Here is a 23,332-nt window from a genome sequence, read left to right as displayed (position 1 = left end):
AGGCGGCCTCGGCCAATAAGAGGCAAAGGAATAAGCTCCACCCCACTCCACCCCTGAGTGCGCACGCGCGAAGGGACAGGCTCCTCTGTGTGGAAGAGGGCGGTTTCGGGGAGAAAGAATGACTTGAGTAGGCCTCTGCGAGCGTGAACTCCCCGCGAGCTGCAAAACGTCCAATGGGAGGGCGCGCGGGGGAAGCGGCCAGCCAATGGCTACGCCGCGGGGGCGGGGCTGTTCCATGGGACAGGCCCGGCGGAAACCGGGCGGGCTCATTCTCGCCTCAGCCGTCTCGTCGCTGTGGTCGCAGGAGCTGCGGCGGCGCTATGGGGGCCTCAGATTCTTTCTTGTCTTCCTACGCCGGCCTCTTCTACTGGGTCGGGGTGTCGAGCGTCGCCTACTTCGTGTGGCTGCAGCTTCAGCGCGTAGTTTATGCCGTCCGCCTGTGGGTGCTGGGCAACCCGGCGGCGGTGGGCCCGCACCTGGGCGCGTGGGCAGGTGAGTCTACCCGCCCTCCGCCGCGCCGGTGCCCCTTGGCTCGGAATTCTCCAGTGGTGGCCTTGGCAGCCAGCCCCCGTTTTCCTCTCTTGCTCCCTCCGCTCAGTCCGGCCGGTGCCTTCCCCTGCTAGGCCTCTGTTCAGCCCCAGCAGTTCTCGGCTGCCTTCGCTTCTTCTCCCCACTTCGTCAAACTCGCGCACGCCTTTTCCCTCCTGCGCAAGTGTGTTTGTGTCTTCCCCTTTTATGTTGGCGGGTGATAACTTTCGAGCGTTTCCCCTTGTTTTGAAAGGAGCCCTCCTGGCTCACCCCTCCTCCTTAACGGGTATTGGATGGGAATAAAGTGCGGTACACACTCAAGGTCGCTCGCCACGGATTAGCCTATCACTTCACATTCTGCTGATGCTGCTTTTCTGTAATCGGCGCTGTGGCAGATTTGGGGCGGGGAGAGTAAGGCTGTACTTGAATTATTTAAATTTCTCTGCCCAGCGAAAGCTTCAGCTGCGCAGTAAGATTGATAAGATTACCGGTAGTTCTTTCTTTTATAGTTGTAGTCAGGGTTTTAAAAAAACCTCTTTCCTGATGTATACTTCTAGAGGTAATGTTTTTAGTGATGTTGGTTATTGATGTGGATGGTTTTCTGGCCACATGCATTGGAGTGGGGGGAGACATTATCTTGTTAAGTGTTGTGCTTCGGTTCAATCATAGAGATTGAGAGTTCAGAAGCAGGAATTGGTAGTCATTATAGATTTTTTTGATCCAAGGAAAGTGGGGATAATCCTTTGTATCTGTCTGCTTTTTGGCCCTTTCTCCCAATAAATATTTATTTAGGGTCATTATTAAATTCATGTAAGACATCTTACTGGTAGAATGGAGCTTACTAGAATAGTTTTATCCTGTGCTTGGATCCCTTAAGGGTTAGGATGCCTATGGTATACCGAGGTTATCTTATATGTACCCCAATTTTCTACAATTTCTACAAATTTTCTACAACCTGACATAGCTTACAAGATTTTTTTTAAAGGAAAAAGCAATAATAAAGCTAAAGCTTCAGAAATGGAAATTTAAAGCAGAATTAAAAGAACATAAAGCAGAAAGTTTTTAGAGCTTTTGTATAATGTAAAGGATCTCATTAGGAGCTAAGTAAAAAAAATAAGTTATGCTTTTGTTTGATTGCTCTGCAACTGACCTGTATAAGTTTTTGAAACATGCTCTCTTTTATGTTAATGTAATCAATAGATTTAATTCTTGGCCCTAGTGAACTGCCAGTGTATTATAATATATGCATCTTGGGTCATGAATAACGTAGATTTTCCCCTTAAGAAATTAAAAAGCCATGTAGAATTGCTTTTATTAAACCAGCTTCTGTTCATGTCAGTATATGCCAGCTAGTAGCTCTTGATTTATTTGGAATTCTTCACCAATAGTACCTTTAAAATTTAATTAATCCTACATCTCCATCCCATTCGCTGAACTATGCACAGATTCATCTCCCACAATAGCTAAAATAGCATCCTGTGGAGGCAAATAGGCATTACTTGTTTAACTCTGCCACATATGCTTCTAGTAACAACTCCAAGTGCCCTTGATATACACTTTTGTTGGCATATTTTGCTCTGGTTTCATTTAAGATATTCCTAGCCTTGTCTTTCTTGCTCTTCTATAGTACTCTTGTGATACACTTTCATATTATGGGCACGTTGTTCTGTAGTGCTGACACAGAAATCCTGATGGCAGTACTGACTTGTGTAGTGGCCTGGGGCAGTTTATATTGTGATTTTATGGGGTTTTGGGTGCCGTAAATTAAGTGCTATAATTTTTTTAAAAATAATTTTTATTAACCAGCCAATCAAATCAAATCACATCACATAAATTCCGAATTACAAAGCCGAATTTTAAATTTTGTTGAGGGGACCCATATTTCAAGATCCGAAGGGGGGGTTCTGATCATCTTCTTGCTGCTGCGTTAATGTCCAAATCAGTCCAAACAAAGTTCATAATTCTATCCAGTCTTATCTTGTTGTTTCCACATCACATCTTGTTCATATATTTTCTCTTTTTTGTTTATGATCTCTTCTGATAGTCTCCTTAAGCCAATAAACACCAATAATAATCCTGTGTGAATTTTTCCATTCTTCCAATCCTCAAATCGAGATGGTTTCCATATATCATCACCTTCATAGATAACATCGCTCTTTCCATCATTAATTACAGAACTGTCGCTCTTAAGTCCCTCTGAGGAGTTTCACCCACAATATAAAAACAGCTCTATTTCTCTATTTCTCCTCCCAGACTTAAGTCCTCTGACAGAACTTCCCAATATGGCGACGGCACTTTTAACTGCGTCATTCCAAAGCCCTTATGCATTCCACGCTCTTCTTAAAACATGCTTTGGTTCGAAAGTTTATCTCCACACAGCTTTAAATCCACAGCTTAAGTCCTTAAAACGACATTTCTGACTTGTGAGGGGGGCCGATTCTTGTTTAATCACATAAAGGAAAGAAAGGAAAGTTTCCCCCCCTCCCCCATCAGTCCCCTTGCCATACCGAGTCTTGGCATATCTTCTCATGATTTATACTTGTTCCTCCTACTCGTCTTGTTTTATCAGAGATCTCTTCTGTTAGCAGTCTTTACTCCCCCTCCTTCCTTGAAATATGTGCATTCGCTTCATCCAAATTGTTTCTTTTGAAGTTCTTGCAGCTAGTGGCGCGGATCAGAGACGGCGTCCAGGAGCGCCGAAATCCCACAGGAGGGCATTGTGACTAGTGCCCCCATCCCCACAAATTCGGGGGTGGTATAGGGCACAGCAGGCAAGGGCAGTCCTCCCCCACAATCCTGGGGGGGGTAGGGAGGCTATTTACTCCCATCACAGCCTCCAAATTACCTCGTGTGGGTCAGAGAGATGTTATTGTCAGCCATCTTCTGATGCGCCCCTAGTGGCCCCCTTAAGTGCTATAATTTCATCAGTGCTTTGCTGCATTTAGCTGTGTAAAAATACAGGCCAGCCTGATAATGGCTGGTTTGTTAAGCAAACAAAGGCAGGGAATATGAGCCATTAACAGAGACTCTCTGTGCTGGACAGCAAATGGGTGGAGCTTCACTCTGAGCTGTGGGTAGTTACCAGACGACATTGCCAGAGTTTTTAGAAGGGAGTTTCAGGATTGCAGTGGGAAATGATGTAAACTGGAGGGAACATAGTTGTAAGTTGCAGCAGGCTGGTGAAAGTGGGGAGAGAGCACAATGGGGGCAGACAGTGTGACTCCAAGGCTGCAGAAATGGAAGAAATGAAACCCTCTTGGGACTGTAATCCTGGAAGGTTTAGGTTGTATATACAGTATGTATAAATAAACCATGTATCTTAAAGACACCACAGTCTCTACTGTGCCTTATTTCCAAAAGGAAACACAAACCCTGGGTAAGTGCCTGACCCCTGAAATCTGGCACTGCTGTGGAGATTGGGGTGGTGTGCAACAGTAAGATAAGAGGAGAAGTTTTACTGGCACTGGGAATTTCAGTACGCAACCCCATGCTCTTTGTGCAGTGATGCATGCATTACGACCATACTCATTTATGTTAACTGAAATTCTTGTTTTGTCCCAGAGTGTATCTTTGCCTAGTATCACTTGTGGAAGATATAGAAGTGTGATATTCCAAAAGAATCATTCCAAAATGGTTGATGCGGTCAGTGTGTAAAATGCAAAAGGAACAAGAACCCTAAGTTCACACCACTCTCCACAACTCTTTACCCCTCTCTGTATCCCATAATATTCATTCTTGTCTTTCTGCAGTAGTACATATTCTGTATCCCTATCTTTCCCCTTTTTTCTTGTCTCTTTCTCATCCCCACCCCATCTTTATTTCTTCTGAGTTCAGTAGCTGGAGTTTCACAACTAGTTTTCATTATTAATTAGTAATTCTCACTGTCTCAATCAGATTAGTCAGGTTCCAACAGACTGGAAAAACTAGTTCTAACTCCATCAGATCCTCATGGTAAGAAGCAGTGACAGAACGTACTAGATAAGCTCCCATCCCTTCATCCCCCAATACTGGGAAACCTGTTTGGCCTGCAGATTTGCAGAGAGAGAGATAGGAAAAGGCTATGTATGGCTGAAGCTGCACATAGTTAGGAAGAGGACAATGGTCTGCGCTTGGGCCTTACCTTGAACAGGCTTGTGCTAATGTAATGTTTTTGTTTTCATACAGTAAAAGGTCCAAATAAAAATATGTTTTACGTATTTTTTTCATAGATAACATTTTGGGAACACAAGCATGTTGTGTGCTAAAAAGACGCTTAGATACTTGTACAAAAGTGCAAAATTTTAAACAGTTCACAAACGGTGTTATGTTAATTGTCTTAATACAACTCTAGGAATCAGATGAACCACTTTTTAATCCATTCTTAAAAATTTAAATATAAGTTTCTGAGGAAAAAACATACAGCTTGATGGCTGAGTATAGACATACTAATTTAATTTTATAATCAGTTCCATTGGACAGCTCCCAAGACTTTCCAACTTTTGCAATCAAATTACATAATATTTTTCCATTAGTTCTTTTCTGCCACACCAAAACAACCTTCATCCTGATTATCACTGACCTGATAATTCCATCAACCTGTCAGATAATGTGTGGATGTGCCTGTCTGTAGCTCTACCTAGGAGATTACATCTTGTGAAAACTGCATAATCTTGATCAGTTGTTCCCAAATCCCACCCCCTCTTTAAAAATGCTTAGGGAATTGGCAGAGCACTCTTTGCTCCTTTTTTCTTTTGCCTTTTATAGCAGTGGTAATGCACTGTGCTATAAGCCTTAAGATTAAAAAAAAAATGGCTTTTTATATCTTACACGCTATTTTATTGTAGTACAATTTGAATTCCACAGAATTCTGCAGAATTCAAATTGTAAGCGTTCTTCACAGGCATGCTGTGGACCACACAAACAAAGCTGATGGTCTGTGGACCACCGTTTGGGAACCCCCAGTCTAGGTAAATGATTATCAGAGAGTACTGAAACATGGGCATATTGTCCATGGGCTTAAGAGATACGCTACAGACATTATTTCTGGACTTTGCTCATGCTGTTGACAGTCCACAAGCTGCTTCTCACTTTCTCAGATAATGTGACATGTTTAGTGCCTTAGGCAAATTGCTCATTCTACACATGTAGCCACATACTTGAGATTATAGTTGAGAGCAACCTAGAGTAAAACAGAGCACTTTTCCAAGTTAACCAAGGGTGGTATTCAACTAAGGTTTACTCCGAGTAAACCCAGAGAAATTAATCAACCTATTTTTGTCACTTTCATTTTTATGAGTCTTCTCTGCATAAAAAATAGCTGAATACCACCTTTAGTTTCTTTACCTCCTTACTACTAGCCTGCTGTATGTAAAAGTAACATCTAGTGATGTCCACCAGTTTGCCCAGCAGATCTTCTGTCTTCTATTTTCCCTTCCTGAACAGATTTTAGGGGCACATGGGTGTGTGGAGAGGAAGACGAAGCCCAGATGTGCAGGATGTCTGCTTGCACTATGATTTGATCTTGCTCATATTGGCCACTAAAGGTCCTCGGGGTTATATTTACATTAACAAAAAACATCAGGCAACTACAGTGGTACCTCGGGTTAAGTACTTAATTCGTTCCAGAGGTCCACCGCTGGAGCCCGATTTCTGTTCTCATCCTGAAGCAAAGTTCTTAACCTGAAGCACTATTTCTGGGTTTGCGGAGTCTGTAACCTGAAGCATATGTAACCTGAAGTGTATGTAACCCGAGGTACCACTGTATATTAAAATTAAAACTTGTAAGAATTACTTCAGCCTGAGATAGCCTATCCATATACCTCTCTCATTATTTAAGATAGATAAATAAAACCATCTTTGTTTCCAATAACATTGTGGTTTGTCCATATAGGTAAGTCAAAATTCCACTCCTTTAATACATGCTTTGAGGTGGTTCCTGTGTGTTGAAACACAGCTAGTTTGGAAACTTGTACCTGTACCTGTCTTACAGAAAAGTACCTCTCAGTTTTAACATTTGGGAACTGGACATGTTAATCCAGATAAAATCTTACTATCCTGGAAAAAACAATGTAGTTTTCCTCTACACAGCTGTCTCTTGTTCCTCAATCAGGAGTGCTGGACAGCACAAAGCCATTGTGAAGAAGTTGTTGGAGTGTTGAGCTAGGACCTAGGAGGCCAGGATTCAGGTCCCTACTCAGCTTTGAAGCCTACTGGGTGAGACTTTAGGCTAGTCATTGTCTCTTAGCCTAACATACGTCACATGGTTATTGTGAGGATAAAATAGAGAGGGGAAGAAGTGTTTTCTATTCTTTAGCTCTTTGGGAATAAAAGGTGGGCTATAAATGTAATAATAAATAAAATCCCCAATCTGTCTACACCCATGCACAAAATACACAAATTGTGTACCTCTAGGAGATGTGTACCCGCTGCTCGGTCCCAGCGCCTGCCAACCTAGCAGTTCGAAAGCACCTCCGGGTGCAAGTAGTTAAATAGGGACCGCTTACCAGCGGGAAGGTAAACGGCGTTTCCGTGTGCGGCTCTGGCTCGCCAGAGCAGCGATGTCACGCTGGCCACGTGACCCGGAAGTGTCTCCGGACAGCGCTGGCCCCTGGCCTCTTAAGTGAGATGGGCGCACAACCCCAGAGTCTGTCAAGACTGGCCCGTACGGGCAGGGGTACCTTTACCTTTACCTTTAGGAGATATTCATCCCACAGCATAAGGCAGAGGTTTCCAACCTTTTCAGTCCACAACTCCTTTAACCAACTACCGTACACTCTTTCTGTGGCACCCCTGTGGGGCTCAGGAACCCAGTTATGTCACCCCTTGCCTGCAGAGCTGGCTTCCTCTCACCTTTTTGTAAACACCCTCCCTTGTGGAGTGTTCCCTCAGCCTCTTCTCCTCTCCCCTCTCCATGGGAGTCCTGCTGCTGCCCCTGGTCTCTGAGCTGCCCCACTCTCTGCCCCAAAGAAAGGTGGCTCCCAGAGGCACCTTTTGCCTGCAGAGTTTACAGCCAGGGCTGTAATAAAAAGCTGTGCAAGCCTTTGGGAGGCAGAGACATGAGAGGGCATCAGAGGAGGGAGGGAAGGAAAGAGGGACAGAGGCAAGTGTTGCCCGTGGTACCCCTGACCATCATTCAAGGCACCCCAGGGTGCCATGGCACACTGATTGAAAACCACTGGCATAGGTCATCAGTTGTTCCAGTCTCGCCATAGCAATTGTCACATGATGCTGGGCCAGAATATGAAGTATGGCCTGAATAGATTGAAGCTTTTGTGCGTGGTTATACATGGAAATACCCTTTCGAGGCAAAATATGCTTTCAATGAGGTTTATAACATGGGAAAGAAGTCCTGTGAGGAAAGGTTGAAGAAGGAGCTGGGTATGTTTTGTCTGGAAAAGAGTGGGGTGGGGAGAGAAAGTATAAAGGTAAAGGGACCCCTGACCATTAGGTCCAGTCGTGGCCGACTCTGGGTTTGCGGTGCTCATCTTGCTTTATTGGCCGAGGGAGCCGGCGTACAGCTTCTGGGTCATGTGGCCAGCATGACTAAGCCACTTATGGCGAACCAGAACAGCGCACGGAAACAGCGTTTACCTTCCCGCTGGGACGTGCTTTTGAACTGCTAGGTTGGCAGGAGCAGGGTGAGCAACAGGAGCTCACCCTGTCATGGGGATTCGAACCACCAACCTTCTGTTCGGCAAGTCCTAGGCTCTGTAGTTTAATCCACAGCACCACCCGCATCCCTAGGAGAGAGTATGTTGTTGTTTAGTCGTGTCTGACTCTTCATGACCCCATGGACCAGAGCACGCCAGGCACTCCTGTCTTCTATAGCCTCCTGTAGTTTGGTCAAACTCATGCTGGTAGCTTCGAGAACACTGTCCAACCATCTCATCCTCTGTCGTCCCCTTCTCCTTGTGCCCTCAATCTTTCCCAACATCAGGGTCTTTTCCAGGTAGTCTTCTCTTCTCATGAGAAGAGGTCTTTTCCAGGTAGTCTTCTCTTCTGCATGAGGTGGCCAGAGTATTGGAGCCTCAGCTTCATGATCTGTCCTTCCAGTGAGCACTCAGGGCTGATTTCCTGAAAAGAATGGATAGGTGTGATCTTCTAGCAGTCCATGGGACTCTCAAGAGACTCCTCTAGCACCATAATTCAAAAGCATCAATTCTTCGGCGATCAGCCTTCTTTATGGTCCAGCTCTCACTTCCATACATCACTACTGGGAAAAACATAGCTTTAACTATACGGACCTATAAGGAGACAGTATAGCCCTCTTCAAATACCTGAAAGGCTGTGATGTAGAAGGCAAATATCCCCCCCCCCCTGTCCAGACAGGGAGTCTGGAGTAACCTCTCTGTTGCCATCCTTGTAGAACTTATTTGCACATATTCTGTTGTTTACATAGGTGGGGTAGTAGAGCAGCTGAGAGAATAATGGAGGATTCTGCAACTAGTTAAAATATTTTTTACAAGCCTAAGTATTAGTTTTGTAATGTTTTTCTTACAAAGCTTATCTTGCAAGAACTTACCACTATTTCCTCTGACTTGTGCAATCTATAAATATATATTGGAAATGGATTTTTATTCTTCATATTAGAAATTAAAAAATAACAAACTTATAAAAACAAGTGTTAGGGTTGCCAAGTTGTACCTATACAGTGGTACCTTGGGTTACATACACTTTGGGTTACAGACTCCGCTAACCAAGAGATAGTACCTCGGATTAAGAACTTTGCTTCAGGATGAGAAGAAGCCACACAGACACAACTGAGATAGAGATGTAGGATGGACCAGCAGGCCTGACACTTCCATGTCTCACAGTGCCTGTAAATTTTCCCAGATGCCTTTCACCCTCATCCATACTTTTTGTTTGATAGTTATTAATCAATACTTACAATATTATTCTGCTCTTCCATTGTAGTGTTTAAGAGTGGCTTAGCATTTAAGAGGATAAAAGTATAAAACCAGATAATTAAGGGCTGCTTCGACATAATCTAAGTAAACAAAAACAAACAAACCAGAAAAACGCAAAACAAAATTTTTGGGTAAATTTAATCTATTTGTGTTGCAGTGAAAACACATCATAATTGAGGACAGTCAGATCTCCCTGGGGAAGAACATTCCTCAATAGGTATGCACAACAGAAGGTCCCCTTTGTGATCATCACTTACCTTAGAAGGCAGGGAGAAGCCTCAAAGGGCCTACAAAGATGGTGTTTAGATTGGCAAGTTCATGTGGGGGAGGCAGTCCGCTAAGTATCTGGATCTTAAGCCATTTGAGGCTTTAAATATGAGGACCAGCTCGTTAACTTGTGTCTGTAAATGTACTAGTAGCCAGTGAAGTTTCATAGTTTTGAGAGGGATTCCATTTGACGAATCCCAGTTAGAAATCTAGCTGCTGTTTGTTGTTTTAGTTGAAGTTTCCTTGTAGTCTTCAAATGCACACTGGCTCATTAAAATAGTCTAAATGGATTGCCACTAGTACATGAATAACTGGCAAAACTTTCTCTATGGGGTTGGAACTAGTGCAACAGCTGTTGTTGGTGGAACATAATTTCAGCGACAGAATCCACTTGGGTTTCCACAGATGGGGCCAGCTCTAACAGCACCCTCAAGCTCCAGCCTGAACCTTAGAGGATAGCAAGTAGGAAAAATAGTTGTCCTATTTATTGCATAAGTGCAGGGTCCCCAAACTAAGGCCTGTGGGCTGGGTAAGGCCCGAGGGACTCGTTTATATGGCACTGCGCTGCGTGGCTGCCCACTTCCGGGTCGGAGGAGCACCGGAAATAGCTTGTGCGCATGTGCAAGCGTTATTTGCGTATGCACAAGCGTTCTTTCTGGTGCACATCTGGGTCGGAGGAGGCATGTGCACAAGCTATTTCCGGTGCTCTTCCGACCCGGAAGTGCACCAGAAATAGTATGTGCACACGCATGAGGGCACGCACTCCTCCGGCCCGCCGCTCGTTTGGCGCTGGAGACACTGGCCCAAGGCACGGTAAGTTTGCTGACTCCTGCATAAGTGTTCTGTAAGGATTGGTAGTTCATCGTGTACCATCCTTTCTGGGGGTATTTGGCCCCCTTTGAAACCTGCAAGGCAGATTCCATGCTTTCCATTGTGCTGCTAAAGAAAGGAGGGGAGACAATGAAGGAAGGGATGCAGGGACTTACCATATTTTTCTCTCTATAACACGCAGATTTTTTTCTCCTAAAAAGGAAGGGGAAATGTCTGTGCGTGTTATTGAGCGAATGTGTGGTCCCTGGAGCCGACTAGGGCAAGCGCAGGAACAAAAATCAGGCAAAAATCAAATTGCGTGTTGGAGAAGGGAAACATGAAAAGAGGAAGTTGCTGCTTTCCTGCATTCTGCCTCAGGGTCTTACTGCCCACCCACTTGTGTTTCGTTGCTGTGTTTGCTCAAACGGAACAAAGAGCAGGCAAATCCCCTCCAGGCAAGCAGAGCATCCTTCCTTCTAATTCCTCTCCCTGCTCCTCGCAGGCAGCCAGAAAACATGCAGGTGGGAGAGAGGGAGAGAGAGAGAGAGGGCTGGCTTGGGTGTGTGTGGAGGGGAACTTTTGCCTTTCTTTCCTCCCTCCTGTTAAATCCCTCTCCTGCATTCTTAGCCAGCTGCTTCTCTGCACACCCCTCTCATGCTCCTTGTCCCTTCTGTGTTTTTCCTTCCCTTCCCACTTAAAATGTAGTTACAAAGCATGGATCCACATGGATCCTCAGGATCTTTGCATTGGGTCACCCCAAATTCACCATCAGATCACATAGCATGTCCATGGCTACAGCCTGCACCAAAAAAATCACGCACCCACTGTTGCCTGGGGCCACAATGGTGCAAAAACGTGGTTACAAAGCATGGATCCACAGGGATTCTCAGGAGTTTTGCATTGGGTCACCCCAAATTCACCATCAGATCACATGTCTGTGGCCACAGCATGAAGCACAAAAATGATACATCCATTGTTTCATTCAGAATTCCCCCCCCCCCTTGTTTTCCTAAAAACGATGTGCGTGTTATGGTCAGGTGCGTGTTATAGAGCGAAAAATACGGTACTTCACTTAAATTTCAGTCCTTGGACCACCTTGTAAACTTGTACTTACTGGGTTTTTTTCTTTCTTTTATTAAGAATCTTGGACAGCTTTTTAAAAATAAAAGCAAACCATCCATTCTGGTTTTGCTGGGACAGACCTGACTTGATATTTGGCACATGCAAAAGTGAGCACATTGTTGCTCAGCTCCTTCTTTAGTCAGAAGGAAGTTTCTTGGTGAAGTTAGAAGTGTTTACCTTTACATTGCATGTTCTCATAATTGTTGTTGCCCTTTACTTAACCAGAAGGAACAATGATTTTTTAAAGCTGTCCAGTAAATGCAGATCTGATGCATATAAGCCATACAATTAATAGAGATCCTGTGCAATTTTTAAAGCATGTAAAATGTTGAGTTATATGCAGTTGCTTCTTACTTAACTGTTCAAGTAAACCCCTCTGGCAGTTTTCTAAAGGAACTTGAAGAGTGAGTAGTGTAATGAAGAAGTTGCTTCATGGTCATGTTTGTTGGGAAAACATTTTGGTTTGAAATTGATTGTGCCTTTGAGAGTGTTTTAGCTGTAGAATGAAGTTTTTTATATATTGCTACACAGCATCCTCTGTTGGCTAACTTGTGAATCGACCTTCCTATTTTTATGCCTACAACTGTAGCATTCCTTTAAAAATACAGCATTCTCTTCAGTTATGTAATTACTGTACTGCCAAACAGTTCAACACAACATTGAAGGCTGGCATGTGTATCATATATATCTCTAATGTAGGAACCTCCACTGAACAATGTTGATGCATTAGTTTAAAATGTATTGTAATAAACATCTATGCTGCTCCTTGCTTGTGTTTCCACTGGTGTCCCAACTAAATTAACCCTATTTGGCTCGTATATAATTTCAGATTTACTCAGATCTTGAATGTACTTCCTTGATGGAGAGTCAGGCACTCCACCTATAGAAGGAAATACTTACTGTGGGGTGGCTTTCTTTGTTAAGAGTTATTGCACATGCAGGCAAAGATGTCAACAAAGTTCTCCTGAGGCAGGCTCATAGAAGACCACCTCAAGCAAGAAGCAAGCTTTCAAATCCCTGAGTCCTCTTAGAGCTTGGTTTTTGATCTGAGTTGGAAAGCATTCCCAACTTTTCCTGTTCATCCCTTAATATCTGTGAAATGCCTCCCAAAGTGGTTTACAACCATGTTAAATTTCCCATTAAAAATATCATCAAACCATTAACATTTAAAACATCCACGGTCCATCCAAATATAAAGCAGAATACCATAAAAGAAAAGAAATAATATAACGATGTAAAAACACAGCATACAACTTACAGATCGCAAAGGCCATGGTAAAACAAGTCTTAAGCCCTGTTTGAAATTAATGAGGGATGGGGTTTGGGTAATACCACTTTGATTTAATTCTGAAAATGTCCTCTTGCATGTTTGTGCTAACATAATTATTTTTGCACTCCCCACCTAGTTTGGGGCAAGGAGATAGGGGCTAGCCATTTTAGCAGTGGGTGGCAGAGTCAGCAGGGCACCTCAGCCAGTTGCCACCAGAATGACAAGCCCTCCACACAGATGCAGGTATTGGTGCTCTTATGTGTGGGGAATATGTTGCATGATTTTGTTGAGACTTTGGTTTTCTAGTAGCTTTTGGAGTGAACAGTTAGTGGGTTGGTAACAAGCCAAGTTAAATGGAGTAGTGAGAAAGTCTGCTTGGAGATAAGGAAGCCTAGCAGCAGGTGGTGATTGACTAAGTTCTTATAAGCAGAATGACAAAGCAGTTTTCTTGTTGGAGTATTGGAGTGCTGAAGTTTGGAAAGAAGTTTGAGTACCTCGGGTTAAGAACTTTGCTTCAGGATGTGAACAGAAATTGTGCAGCGGCGGCAGCAGGAGGCCCCATTAGCTAAAGTGGTACCTCGGGTTAAGAACAGTTTCAGGTTAAGAATGGACCTCCAGAACAAATTAAGTACTTAACCCGAGGTACCGCTCAAGGAACAGGTTACCCAAACCTGACTATCCAGTAGTTACCCAAACCGGGCCCCCAAACGTCCCAAATTCTTTCCTCAAGGATTCATTAGCTAAAATGCATTAGCTTCACCACTGTATATGGTAACTTGTACAAAGCTGTGCTTTACTCTGCTGTATATAATAAAGCTAACTAAAAATCAAGTTACTAGTCAAGCAAGTTCCGTTCCTGTCCGTCATCCTAGAATTGTACGATTTGGCAGCTGGTAGCAAGAGTTTTGGTTGAGATCCATCAACAGATTTTGCTGTCTAGTTTTCTGTATTTTGGCCTGTTACGTTTGTTAGTTCATGAAATCAGATGTAGTCAGTTTGAACTGTTTCTTGTATAGAAAGGAAAATTCAGTGTCTTATGTTAAGTTCATCTTCCACCATAACTTGGACTACTTCATACCTTGTATACATGAGAAATACTCTCGTGTAAGCAATAAAATGCAGTTTATTTATTATTATTACTGCAGGGCCTGCAAGACAGAGCTGTTCCACCAGGCCTTTGGCAAAGGCACAGTCTGACCCACCCCCCTCTGTAAAATTCATAGAACTCTAATCCAATGGTTGCCATTAATTTGATTCTGAATTGATTCTAGAATGTATTTTAATTAATTGACTGCGATTTTAGGTACACTGTGCTATTTTTACCTGTTGTTAGCCGCTCTTTGGCTGGGGAGGGCGGGATACAAATAAAAAATTATTATTATTACATATGAAGCCGTTCTATTATCACATCATTGGTCCATTTAGTCCAAGATTGTCTATTTTGAATGTCAGCAGCTCTTTGGGATCGTGGACAGAGGTCTCTTCCATCACCTATTTATTACCTGATCTTTTCAGTGAAGATTTGGGATTTGAACCTCAGACCTTCTTGATGGAAAGCATTTGCTCTAGCACTCCTCATGCTTGTAGATAACTGTATGTGGTAAACAACACATAGGGTTATACATTGCTTCCTTTCCTATACAGAAATTTGATGTACACATCCTTTAAGCTCCGGAAGCTATGTTTAAGCCAATTTAAGGGTTGCTTTCCCCACATTTCTGCTGTGGATCTTTTTTATCTTTTGGCACTCCTTTCCTGCATGCTTTCAAACATGCAGTGTGAACCTCTGGAACTCATGATTGAGTAGGGCTCCTAATAGCGTATTTATAGTGTATTCGCTGACATGTGAATGTCTGTACAGAAAGGACACTGAATTGTGGAAACAAGGAAATAGATCTCTCTTTTAACTTGTGAGGGAGACTGAATTATTGGTGTTGGAACACAACATATATTGTGTTTAACTTCTTCAGTAAACTGAACATTGTGAATGACCAGTCTTTGTATTCAGTTGCACCTTTCATCATCTTATGCTGTCACATGAATGTGCTGTGTTCCCAGTGAGCAGTGGGACTCAACTGCTTGTTTGGTGAATAGGTGTGACTGAACCCCAAAGGGGAGAAATGCCATGTGACAAGGACATGCTCAAAATCCATGTGTTCTTATCTGGGGTGAGGGATTGCTATGGTGCTGAGCATAGCATTCTGATGCCTATATAGTGTCCTTTTTGTTCTTTCAGGGAAAATAAGATACATCAAACAAACTGTAACAAATGCTTAAAGAAGCTGGATAGTTACACTTCTGTAACTATTCTGTAACTAAAACAGCCTTCCTATTAATGCTCAGTATTGAATAGTATTTTAAGAAAGCATTTTGGCTTCCTTCATGGCATTTCGAAACAAAAGTAACTTACACTTACTCAGCCACAAATGAACAATTGCAGAACTTCCTCCAAGAAAGTCTCAGATAAATCAAATAAGTATTTATCCTAATGGTTAAGTTCATACATAATGGCAAACCATGGTGTAGAAGCCTAGGCTAAATAGACTTTTATGTTCTCTATCTGGTGTTCTGCAGTTTCCCCTTCCTGGTTTGCTATTAGGTTCATGATGGCAAATGGTGGTTTGCTGTGAACCAAGAGTGGAGAGAATCTTATCATGTGAGGGTAGGAGAAAGTATGAGAGGCCAGTGCTCATTCCAGGCTGTTTTTCATAACGCCAATAGGTTGTTGGAATGGTACTAAGGAGATCTGACTTCAGATCTCGCTTAGCCATGTAGCTCACTAGATGTTCATTGTCTAATCCCTACCTTTCACACAGGTGTACATCACAAGTGACATCAGGTGTGGGGCAGGTTTGGGGAAATTAACATGTGGGCAAAACTGAGACCTGGGCTGGGCCAAATTTGACCCCCTGGCCAGAATTTCCCCACCCCTGATAAAAATAATGCGAGAGGGTAGAAATGTGAACCAAAATGAAGACATGTTAAATGTAAATATAATGTTTAGCATTCCACCATATTGAAATTTATATTTGATGAATATGCAAAGCAAATATATATATCAAGCAAAATGTGTGTGTGTGTGTGTGTGTGTGTGTGTGTGTGTGTGTCTCCAAGATGGAAGAGGAAATAAAACATGGAAATTTTAGTTTTCCCATTGTACATACAATCAGCTTTAGTGTATCTCCTTTCTGACACCATAGTATAAAATAGAGAGGTGGCAAGTCATCTTTTAACGGGCTTATGTACTTTCTTATAAGGTGCTATAAGGCAGCTTTTCGGAAAGACTTTATGGATGTTACATCATTTTAGCTAAGAATAGATGTTGTGATGTATAAAATAGCTTACTTGCATCCCAAATAGACATAGACAAAAATTGTTTTCATGGAGGTTGCAATAGGCTACATTATATCTTAATTTTTAAATAATGAGAGCATTCTGTCATGAGTTGCAGATATTAAAAATTAAGGACATTGATCTGTTGCCTACAGTGTAAAGAGGAATATTCCTTTACAGAAATTGGCATTTCTGCAGTCTACAAATTTGAAAGTAAATGCACATCATAAATCTAGATTTCTGTATGTTCCTCTTTCTTGCAAATAGAATGTTTTCAATAACCATTTCCCCTCTTCTTGCATTGTGAAATGGTGGCAGCATATCAGCAAGGAATTGCATTGGTATTCTAGAAGCATTGCCAAACCAGACAGGTCTGCAGCACACTGGTCTATTTTTAGACTTTAGGTTGCCATTTTTATCCTGTAAAAATATTCATCAGTGTCTGGGTGACAGGCCATCAGTTTTTGTAAATGTGGTAGAGACCACATTTCCCCTTCTACCTATCTTCTCTGTTTTATGCTTTGCAGTGTGTAGTTTGGAGTAGGGGGAGGTGGTTACTTTGGATTTCAATTCATGCATTAAACTCCTCAGTTCACAGATCTTTAACGTCATGCACTTCATTCATCTTTTTCTATACACAGCTGCTTACGCATCTCTGCTTATTGTCTATTATGGCTGAACTGTTACAGTGCACAAAAGTAAGCGTGCTGGGGGGGGGGATTAATGGATTTAGATGCCTTTCTATAATTTCCAATCTAGTCTCTCTCCTGACATTCTTCAACTGCAGCCACAAAGCACTAAATTTAAAACCACATTGGTACTGTGGGTAAGGTATTCTCTTTTTCTCAGAGCAAATACAGTAGTATGGGGAGATTCTCCTGAAATCAATATGGGTTGGTGGGTTGTATTAGATTGGTTGTGCTTCAGCAATGAGTCCCAAGTTCCAGTTCCTGTTTGGGAATGAAAATTCTCAGTAGCCTTGAGCAAGTCATGCCCTCATTTTTTAAGTTTTTACAATCTTATTGACCTAATACACAAGTTGATTGTGCAGTTTAATGTATACTTAGCATGCAGAAAGACGTTTTCAGAGTGATTGATAACAATCCTCAGGGTTTCCTTTGAGGAGATCTGCAACCAACAAAGGCATGGTAGTCAAGACACACCTGATGCTTGTTTTGTGGTTTCTGTCCCTTCTCTGACAAAGGGCAGACAAAAGTTATGTATCACGTAATGTAGCTTGTAGAGCAATAGATCAGTCTACATTTTTCCTCAAAAACCATACAAACAGATGTACATTGAAATGTATAGGTAGGTTGATTGAACCCCAACTCTAAGAACAGTGGGCAGTAATTTATAGAAATGTGTTTTAATCACTTGCTGGATAAATGTAACTTAATAAATGAACATAATTGAGAGAGGAGGTTACTTGCATTTTTATAGGCTTGTTACCTTGGCACACTGGAGTTTTACAATGGCCGGTCGTAGATACTCAAATTCTCAAAATCTAGTCATGTTGCATGTTAAATATAACCCTAACCCCATTTGTATAGTACTAAAGAACCTCCTTAATACTTGTGTGTTCGTACTCATCTCATCATTTTGCATTTCTGCAGTATATTGTGACACGCAGAGAGAAAGACAATGCAACACTTGGGTACTGAACAAAGAATTGTAATAGTTGTAATACTTGGGAGTTGAACATGGGTACGGGCAGTTGTAATTACCGTATTTTTCGCTCTATAAGACGCACCAGACCACAAGATGCGCCTAGTTTTTGGAGGAGGAAAACAAGAGGAAAAAAAATCTGAATCTCAGAAGCCAGAACAGCAAGAGGGATCGCTGCGCAGTGAAAGCAGCAATCCCTCTTGCTGTTCTGGCTTCTGGGATAGCTGCGCAGCCTGCATTCGCTCCATAAGACGCACACACATTTCCCCTTACTTTTTAGGAGGGAAAAAGTGAGTCTTATAGAGCAAAAAATACGGTTACTGGTGAACTCAGTCAAATTCGAAGACTTAGTTCTGAATTTTTTTAAAAAAATCTATTTACTTCCTATGAAAAACTAAAAAAGAATCTATTTAACTTCCTTTTGTTTATTTCTTGCCTTTGTGACATGGAATCTCCAAATAAAATGTTTCCTGGCTCATGCCAGAGTGATGCAGTAGCAAAAACAAACAAACAAACAAAACCAACTAATGCTAGTTTAGGCTGCATCAACAGAAGTATAGTGTCCAGATCAAGGGATATAATAGTACTGCTCTATTCTGTCAAACTCCCCCTAAAGTACTGCTTTCAGTTCCTGGGAACCACAGTTAAGAAAGATATTGACAAGCTGTAACGTGTGCAGAGGAGGTCAACCAAGATGATCAACGGTCTGGAAAACAAGCCATATGAGGAATGGTTGAGGGAGTTGGGTATGTTTAGCCAGGAGAAGAGAAGACTGAGAGGAGATATAATAGCCAAATATATAAAGGGCTATCACATGGAAGATGAAGTAAGCTTGTGTTCTCCTGCTCTGGAGGGTAGGACTCAAACCAACGGCTTCAAGTTACAGTGGTACCTCTGGTTAAGAACTTAATTCGTTCTGGAGGTCCATTCTAAACCTGAAACTGTTCTTAACCTGAAGCACCACTTTAGCTAATGGGGCCTCCTGCTGCTGCCGCCGCACGATTTCTGTTCTCATCCTGAAGCAAAGTTCTTAACAAAGTACTATTTCTGGGTTAGCGGAGTCTGTAACCTGAAGCGTCTGTAACCCTTGGTACCACTGTACAAGAAAGGAGATTCCAACTAAACATCTGTAAGAATTTTCTGACAGTAAGAGCTTTTCAACAGTGGACCACACTCCCTCAGAAGGTGGTGGACTCTTCTTTCTTGGAGGTTTTTAAGCAGAGGTTGGATGACCATCTGTCATGGATGCTTTAGTTGAGATTCCTGCATTGTAGGGGGATTAGATGACCTTTCTGTCCCTTCCAATTCTACAATTCTCTGATCTTTCACCAAGGGGCGAGTGTACATAAGAACCTCAAAGAAGCTCAGCTGGTTCAAATTAAAGACCAATTTCATTCAGCATCCTTTTCACCCTCTGGCCAATCAGGTGCCTGTGGAAAGCCTGTAAGCACGACATGAGGATTACAGCATTAGCCCTCACTTTTTCTCCAGCAACTGGTCTTCAGAAGTATACTGCCTCAAATAATTGAGGTAGTAGCTGTAGATGACCAGTAGCCATGGATCCATGAATATGTTTAAACCCCTTTTAGAGCCCTCCAGGTTGGTGGTCATCACCTCATCTTGTGGTGGCAAATTCCACTCCTTAACACTGCTTTCTTATTCTTTCCATAATTGACTCCCTTGGGAGGCTGTGGACTCTCCTTCATTAGAGGTTTTTAAGCAGAAGTTGGATGGCCATCTGCCATGGATGCTCTGGTTGAGATTCTTTCATTGCAGGGGATTGGATTAGATGACCCTCAGGATCTCTTCCAACTCTACGACTCTAACCCACAGCACTCCAACATGATTGTACATATTCTATCACCGTTCATTTTTTTTAAAAACAGTGTGCTCCGAATCCGAAGAAAAGTGAGCATAAGGGTTCTCTTGCAAAGTTTCTCATGCCAAGGATCCCCTTTCATTATAGTTCCCAGTGCCCCAACCCACACTATTCTAGACAGTTCCTGAACCTTCAGTGGCTTGCCACAAGATCTGACTTCCACATATTATCATGCTTATAATCTATCATATGAAATGCACTGTGGGTGCCAAAGAGAAGTGAGAATATGCAAAATCTGAACATTTGTGGTTGCAATTTGAGTGAGAAATAGGAGGTTTAGAAGCACACATTTGTCTCATTTTCGGCACCAGATTTTCCGTTCAGTAAATGTATTGTGTTGCTGCTGTCTTATTAACTTGCGGAGTCTGCATGCTTATCTTCTTTGTTCTTGTTAAAATATGAGCTGGCATGTGTTAGACTGCATTAGCGTTCACTTCTAGGGACTTCAGTGCCTTCTAAATTTGGCATTGCTAAGCTGGTGCCCTGTTTGCTTGAATCAATTGGGGTAGCTATTTTTAGTAACAAAGGGGAATTGAAATAGCAATTTTCTTTCCATGCAATAGATCCCAAGAGGAATACTGATGCAAGCTCTCTGTCATTGCATATACTCGCCCCTCCTCAAAAACCCTCAGACAAAAGGCAGCTGTCACAGTTTGCGGCAGTATTAATCTTTAATCAATTGAGTGTTTTCTGCATTCAGGTGTTCTGAGGGGAAAACGGGTCATGGGGAGAACCTGTCTGGAATAACTAAGCATTCTCTTTGGTGGGTAACGGCAGGTAATAGGCAGAGCATCTAAAAATAGTATTTGCTTCAAGTGTTCCTCCAGTCTATTTTTGATACTTGATTTTGATAAGGTTGATTGGGCTCTTACTAAAAATAAGTTTCTTCCAGGCTAGCAACACATGCACACACACACACATAGTAAAATGTTTTTAACTAACACAAACTAAAATTCTTTAGTGGGCTGCAGATAATCTTGGAAGAAAGTGTTGGTCAGACGCCAGTGTTTATATAATCTCTGTTAAATGAGGCATTATTTGATGCCAACCAGGACTTGTCTTTATTCTTTCCAGTTTTTGTTGTGTTGAAGGGCTAGTATGACTTGTTTGCCTTTCATAAGCTTCTTGTAATGTAGTGGAAATAGCAGCGCCCCCCCCCCCCCGTTTTACATAATTCACACCTATTCAGTGTTACCATTTTCTGTTACATGCCTTGATTTGGAAGACTGTTTTGTTAACTCTTGCTAAAAGCTGCATTTAATATAGATTCTCATTAAGTAATATTGGAATATTACTTGCAGCTACTTATAACTGAGAAGAGAAATGCTGATTTCCCACATTTGCAACATAATCTGTTAGTTATCTATTTATTAGCAGTTATTTCACAAGAAAGTGAGTGGAAGTATTGTTGAAATTTTGATTACATGTAAAACCATGTGACTTCTGCAAGACTACTGCTATTCTTCCAACACTAGATTTATCAACTTTTCCAGAAATCTTGCCCTGCATTTTTCTTCACATATTATAAGATTTCACCCTCTCAATCCCAAAACGAAACGTCACTTAGAGTTTTCTGTCTACTTCTCCATCTGGGGAATAGAGGGCAGGGTGTGGATTCAAATATATAGCTGGAACAGCCTCTCCCTGAATAAAGCAGCACTGATAATTTTCATGAAAGCAGTTTACCCAAGACTACTCTGCAGTCTTCATATTTGAGTGGTGACATAGCTGAATTGCTTCTATCGAATACTGTCTTATTTATTCTTACATCACTCTCCTTTGTGCTGTTTTCTTCCTGTTCAATACTATAAAAATACTAATTTATTCACAGTAGTCGTGAATCCTAATCCAAAGGAGGCAAGCATTATTTTTCAGATGAAGAAATGCTGAATCAGTATAATGCTTGGATTGAAGGAGCGAATTGGAGGTGCCATTACAACATAACAAGTAAAATTAACGTTGTGTGTTGTAAAGCTTTCATTAATTGTTCATAAGACATACATGCTAAATTGGATTTGAATTGATAGACAACATTAAAAAAAAATCCTAAGTCAACTTTTCCAGAAAATTTATATCACTTCTAGAAGACGAAGAATTTATGACATTATGACATAAGCTTTGGAAACACAATAACATCTCTGTTCTTCTGCCTTTCATGTTTTATAGTTATCACGGGAGCTACTGATGGAATTGGAAAGGCATATGCAGAAGAGGTAAGTTGTGATTCATGTAACATATTGTACCTTTGTGCATTTTGACATGCATACAACAAATTGGAGTCTGTATCCTGTGCTGTATGTATGTCATGTTCTTGTTTTGCCTGAATGATAAGGCAAATTGTTGTTTAACAGGGATAATGTGGCAAAGTATAACCTGCATGGAAATACTGTTTTGTAAGAGAGCTAACTTAGCATGGCAGTCTAACAATCTAAATGAATTCTGAGATGGCTCTGGTGCATGTTACAGTATCCGTTATTCTGGTCAGATGTGTATTATAGTTCATTACAGTGCTATTCTTCTATAAAACAAAAGGTGCCACAACTCACTATGAACTCCTCCCTTGTTCTCTTATAATGACAAGGGTGCCCACCTGAGAGGTACCAGAACTGAGTTCTGGTGAATTCTGGCTGAAAAAAGCCCTGATTATATATAATGTGCGTTATAGTTTGCTCTACGAAGACTCCTGCCTTGTTGTCTGGCTATCATATGAATACAGTGGATGCTTGATCCGTGTGGGATGCACGTTCGCAACCCGCGACTGTGCACGCGTGGGTTGCGATTCAGTGCTTATGCGCAAAGCACAGTTTAGCACTTCTGTGCATGCATGACCACTGAAACCCGGAAGTAACCCGTTCCAGTACTTCCGGGTTTCGGTGGTCCGCAACCTGAAAAAACGCAACCTGAAGCACTTGTAACCCGAGGTATGACTGTGTATGATTCCACCCATATTTGCAAGACAAGCATATTGCATAAAGCGAAAGAAAAAAAGAACTTTGATCCTTAAAACATGACCCATTAACAGTTTGACATCCTTTCCAATGTCTTCATTTGTGCTAGGCACAGTGTCTGCTTACACATAGTACTTTGGATTCAGTGTTAAGGTTTGGCAGCCAAGTCAGGTAATATTTGTACCTCTGGATACCTAACACCTCATCTGAGGATTAATGCCTGTGTTTACACTAGGAGTGGAGAACTCCTGGCCCAATGGCCACATTTGACTAAGCACTGGTCCCAGTTTGGCCCCCAAGGCCGATCTGATATATGTGATGTCAGATGTGGGGCAGGTAGAGATGCAGAAGGATCTGCTGCACCACCAGGTTCCCTGTGGAACTCATGTTGGAGTTCCCTAATCCCAGCAGAAAGTAGGCTTGAAGTCACTATCAACTGATAGGTAGTAATTTCAAGCCTGCTGATCAGCAGCAATTCGAAGCACTAAGGAGGGTTCTTTGTAAAAAGTTCTAACAGTTGACACCTGATGGTAGATGGGTGGCCCTTCCAACCTGACCAGTTTGGTCCTTGTGAGATAAGGATTTGCTCGATTGGCCAGTTCAGTTTCCCTATCCTGGCTCACAC

The 23,332-nt window shown here is 42.1% G+C and overlaps 1 protein-coding gene across 1 annotated transcript in view; it reads left to right on the top strand.

Moving 5' to 3' along the window:
- Window positions 1–63: 63 nt before the first annotated feature.
- HSD17B12 (hydroxysteroid 17-beta dehydrogenase 12) overlaps window positions 64–23,332 on the top strand; it is a 57,712-nt gene continuing 34,443 nt past the window's right edge. The window contains exons 1-2 of the mRNA XM_083752208.1: window positions 64–492; window positions 21,926–21,972. Coding sequence (XP_083608334.1) covers window positions 174–492; window positions 21,926–21,972 — 366 coding nt within the window. The 5' untranslated portion in view covers window positions 64–173. The remainder of the gene's footprint in view (window positions 493–21,925; window positions 21,973–23,332) is intronic.

Source organism: Podarcis gaigeae (assembly GCF_964106915.1).
Source record: "Podarcis gaigeae genome assembly, chromosome: 1".
NCBI classification, from domain to species: domain Eukaryota; kingdom Metazoa; phylum Chordata; class Lepidosauria; order Squamata; family Lacertidae; genus Podarcis; species Podarcis gaigeae.
The sequence above is the reverse complement of the archived record's forward strand: the minus strand, read 5'-3'. Positions and strand labels throughout refer to the sequence as shown.